The 4,998-nt window shown below is 49.6% G+C and overlaps 1 protein-coding gene across 1 annotated transcript in view; it reads right to left on the bottom strand.

Moving 5' to 3' along the window:
- Positions 1–3,574, bottom strand: part of pcsk7 (proprotein convertase subtilisin/kexin type 7) — a gene marked incomplete at its 3' end in the record, with an annotated part of 16,700 nt that extends 13,126 nt beyond the window's left edge. The window contains exons 1-2 of the mRNA XM_084446144.1: positions 3,493–3,574; positions 814–1,304 (exon numbers count right to left, since the gene is read on the bottom strand). Coding sequence (XP_084302270.1) covers positions 814–1,254 — 441 coding nt within the window. The 5' untranslated portion in view covers positions 1,255–1,304; positions 3,493–3,574. The remainder of the gene's footprint in view (positions 1–813; positions 1,305–3,492) is intronic.
- Positions 3,575–4,998: the final 1,424 nt, after the last annotated feature.

Here is a 4,998-nt window from a genome sequence, read left to right as displayed (position 1 = left end):
CTAAGAGTGAAAACTAAGAATGTAATTTATGAAAATATGATGTACTGTATAGGACGATTTCGATGCCAAGTGTCCTTTTCATTTTGGAATTTTCGATGGAAGTTATTTCGACATTTGGCTGGTGAAGATATGTACGTTGGCACACGTGTGCGTCTGTATGGATGTGCTTCTGTGTGGTTATGTGTGTGTAAGTATATACTGTAGATCTGCATGCTGCAGATCTCTCTGAGTCTGGGAAACCATGGAAAAATCTGGTGCTCAAATCCTGGCAATTCATTGGTTTCGCAGGAATCCCTGCAACACCAATCAGTAACGACTTTTGCGATCAGGCGTTCCCACCCATAGATATGCCCCGCCCATCTAACCTGGGCTAGCGTCTCTCATTTGCTGCTACGACCTGTCACTCTTTCAATTCTGACCCGTCGATACGCCCTCAGAACACCAGCTTGTGCGGCGAAGTGGCCCAGACTCTATTATGTAGTATGAGGAGCTCAGCCATTCAACGTGATATACTGGGGCGGCTGTAGGTCAGTTGGTAGAGCGGGTCGTTTAGTGATCGAAGGGTCAGTGGTTCGAATCCCAGCTCCGTCTGTCCACATGTCGAAGTGTCCTTGAGCAAGACACCTAACCCCAAATTGCGCCCAATGAGCAGGTTAGCACCTTACATGACAGCTACCGCCATTGGTGTGTGAATGTGTGTGTGAATGGGTGAATGAGAGGCCATTGTAAAGCACTTTGAGTGCCGCTAAAGTGGAAAAGCGCTATATAAGTGCCGTCCATTTACCATTTACCGCCAAAGGACTGGGTTCTTACCAGGTGCCACTGCTTGGGGTATCTGGGGTCGTTGAAGGCCACGGCCCTCTTGGACCTGCTGAGGAGCTGCTCCTGGGAGTGCCACATGACGTGGGGGTGAGAGGCCAGCACCGCCGCCGCCCGCGCCCCGCCCCCAGCTTCCCCGTGGCCGGCGCACAGCAGGTAGTGTCCCTCCAGCTGTCCGATCTGCCCGCGGTTCTCCAGGCCGGCCTCCTGGGCCACGCCGCTGGCCACCCGGTCCAGGTCCTGGGACTCGTCCTCCGGGCCGGCGCCGGGGTGCAGCCGCACCGCCCAGGACTGACCTGGCCCGCAGGAGGGGGGCTGGGGCGGTGGGGCGGAGGAGGGACGGGAGGGGGCGAAGAGGGGATGAACGGTCAGGACGAGAACGGAGGAGAGGAAGAAGAGGAGCGGGAGGAGCGACGAGGAGGAGGGCGATCCCATGGCAACACTGACATGGGCTCAGGCCAACTGCTCCTCATGAGAACTGCAGCCTTGGGGGGGAGATGGAGGGAGAGATAGAGAGAGGGAGGGAGGGAGGTGGTAAGAGTAAATTAGGGAGGGAGAGAGAGAGTGGGAGGGAGGAGAGTGAGGGGGGTGGTTGTGAGGAAATGTAAAAGATAAGAGAGGTGAGGGAGAGAGGGATGATGAGGTGGGAGGAAGAGAGGGAGTAGAGAGACACCACAGAATCAGTACTTGTGCCAGTGTGGTATTTAACTTGCACCAGCCAGATTTCACAACATCAGTCCAATTCGCCCACTCAGCACAACTCTCTCCCTAGAAATCTCTCCCTAGGTCCTACATTAGCATACTCCCGCTATCAGGACTCCAGTCAATCACTCACAGGGATATAGCTCCATCATGATGTCCTACTGTAAATGATGCAGGTGCTCTGAGGACGCTGTCATACACCCACCCACACCCACACCCACACACACACACACACACACACACACACACATCACAGTAGGCCCTGGTATACTGTTGAGTACAAACAGCGCACGCCTGGGGCAGAGAACCGTGAAAGACAACATGGGTCACAACATGAACATTGTACCTCGCTGAGTCAGTATTCAGTCACACCTCAACCTATAGACAGGATTACAGGAAGCGCCGAGGTCAAGTTACAATGTAGATAGCTAGCGCATACAAAGGCTATCTAACACTAGCTAGCACAGGGGTGGCCAACCCGCGGCTCGCGAGCCGCATGCGGCTCTTTGCCCGTCAATGTGCGGCTCCTCCATACATTTATTTAAAAAAAGTTGGCTTGCGGCTCTTCCATCCTTTCATTAAAAAATAAATTAATCAATTCCATAAGAACGTTTCTCTCTCTCTAGTTTCGCTGTGCATTTCTTCCCGCCCATTTTAGTTTATTGCAGATTTGTCATAAAATGAGAACCACTTCAAACCAATCATATAGGTAGCAAATCACCTTGGTAACAAAATAATTGTAAACAAAATAATTTGCTTTGCGTGGGTCATTCTCTTTTACAACAAAAGCTAGCGTAGCCTAGGCTACTGCACACAACCAAAGAATGGCTGGAAAGAAATGCGCAGCGAAAAGAAAATATGAAGACGAACACAGGACATTTTTTACCCGAGTGGGGAGAGTAATTTTTTCTTCATAGAACGTAATGGTAAGCCATTCTGTCTGATATGCCAGACATCATTGGGACATTTCAAAGCCTCAAATCTCGAGCCCAGTCCAGTCCAGTCCAACCCAGCCCAGTTCAGCCTAACCCAGCCCAGTTCAGTCCAGACTAACCCAGTCCAGCCTAACCCAGCCCAGTTCAGCCTAACCCAGCCCAGTTCAGTCCAGACTAACCCAGTCCAGCCTAACCCAGCCCAGCCCAGCCTAACCCAGCCCAGTCCAACCTAACCCAGTCCAGTTCAGTCCAGACTAACCCAGTCCAGCCTAACCCAGCCCAGTCCAGCCTAACCCAGCCCAGCCTAACCCAGTCCAGCCCAGCCTAACCCAGTCCAGTCCAGCCTAACCCAGCCTAACCCAGCCTAACCCAGCCCAGCCCAGTCCAGCCTAACCCAGTCCAGTCCAGCCTAACCCAGTCCAGCCTAACCCAGCCCAGCCTAACCCAGCCCAGCCTAACCCAGCCCAGTTCAGCCTAACCCAACCCAGCCTAACCCAGCCCAGCCTAACCCAGCCCAGTCCAGCCTAACCCAGCCCAGCCTAACCCAGCCTAACCCAGCCCAGTCCAGCATAACCCAGTCCAGTCCAGTCCAGCCCAGCCTAACCCAGTTCAGCCTAACCCAGTTCAGCCTAAAGGTGTAGAAACGCTGGTATATATGGTGTGGCTCTGGGTGGTATATATGGGGTGGCTCTGGGTGGTACCACAGTCATGTTTGAGGCTCTTAGTCTCTGACTGGTTGGCCACCCCTGAGCTAGCACAAGGCATAGCACCCCTGAGCTAGCACAAGGCATGGCTACCGTGAGCTCCTTCACTACCTGCACTGACAAACACCCAAATCACCCTGTCACCTTCTCAAACGCTAGCTTACTGTTGCTAGTTAGCATTGCTAGCTAACTTAGTTAGCATAGCTAAGCTAACGGCTAGCTAGCCGGTGGTGCTAGCTAACGTATTATAACCCCCCCCCCAGATATCAATGTTTATGGAGGTCACGATGACTGATTTGATAGATGTAATAATAGATATAGGGTTATGTTACCTTTTAGTCAGAGTCTTTATTCTGTAGTATATTAGTTCATTTCACGGATAGTGTAGCTGCCGCTTGTGTTGTCCTTTCGTTCACTTCCGCAAATATCGCCGCGTTGTCGTCACTTCCGCCGCCTCCACTTGCACGTTGCCTCATGGATGTATTATATAAACTGGATACAGCCACTCCATTCACTGGCCGCTATCAACAATGAAGCCCTATTGAACCGCGCCATCTTGGCAAAATTTGTAGTCATTTGACTATTTCCGGTGACTTTTGACTTGCGCAGTTGTGCTTTTCTGGCCTTCCGGTGACTTTTGACTTGCGCAGTTGAGCTTCTCTGGCCGACGCGCGTCCACGAAAAAGTTCACATTTATCTGAAATGTAGACGCGCGTTCCCGGCTCTCTCTGCTCTCCCCGCTTTGATTTAGCAATGAAAACCGGCTTGCATATTAACCTGTTTTTGTCAAATATATCAATTGGAGAAATTATTTTTTGATCCTGGCATCTTAGTTTTAACAGGTTAAATATAATTGAACATGTTTTGTTTGCTAGTAGATGGTATTCATTCCGTTCGCGATAACGTTATTGCAGCCAGGCTAAATTCCTCCAGGGAGTCAGTGACAGGCGAGTTGAAGAGCTTCACTCCCCGCCAGCAGGAGCATTGGCCGCGGCTACCGCATCTTGGATAACCCGCTGAGTTCCTGGCTGCTATTTCACATTCGCCCTTGATCAATCCCAATACCGATCCATGGTAACAATGAATCAATCGTTCAGATCAGATCGGAAGTGCTGCATGCATGTTACAACATCATTGTTAGCTTTATTAACATAACCATAGCCTACATTTATCTCTCTAACGTTAGGCTATCCATCTTACACCAGTCGGCCATTCGTTAAATGGAAGCGGTGAACGCCAACGTTGACTGAAAACACCCAAACTCAGTGTATCGTTTCATCTTCATGCTACACATCAACTCCTTTACATTGTATGTGAATAAATTTGGTTATTTGGCAATTTGGTTTGGAAATGCTCCCTATTTCTGAGGTCCCAAGGTTGGTGAGTATGGCAAGCTATAAGCTATTAATACAAGCATACCGCTCAAAAAGGGCTTAATACATACAACAAACTGATCAGGCTAATCATTTTTTAATGAAAATGACCACAAGACAACCTCCTGTGCATAGTTGAAATGGTAGTGGGATACGGTGATAAACTGGAGTGATCATTTGACAGCAATTATTAGCCTTTTCCAGGAATGGACAGAAATGGGATATTTTTAGAATAACAGGAATTTATTCACATACAATGTAAAGGAGTTGATGTGTAGCATGAAGATGAAACGATACACTGAGTTTGGGTGTTTTCAGTCAACGTTGGCGTTGACCGCTTCCAGCTATCGAATGGCCGACTGGTGTAAGATGGATAGCCTAACGTTAGAGAGATAAATGTAGGCTATGGTTATGTTAATAAAGCTAACAATGATGTTGTAACATGCATGCAGCACTGCCGATCTG

The sequence above is a fragment of the Borostomias antarcticus genome (assembly GCF_949987555.1).
Source record: "Borostomias antarcticus genome assembly, chromosome: 1".
NCBI classification, from domain to species: domain Eukaryota; kingdom Metazoa; phylum Chordata; class Actinopteri; order Stomiiformes; family Stomiidae; genus Borostomias; species Borostomias antarcticus.
The sequence above is the reverse complement of the archived record's forward strand: the minus strand, read 5'-3'. Positions and strand labels throughout refer to the sequence as shown.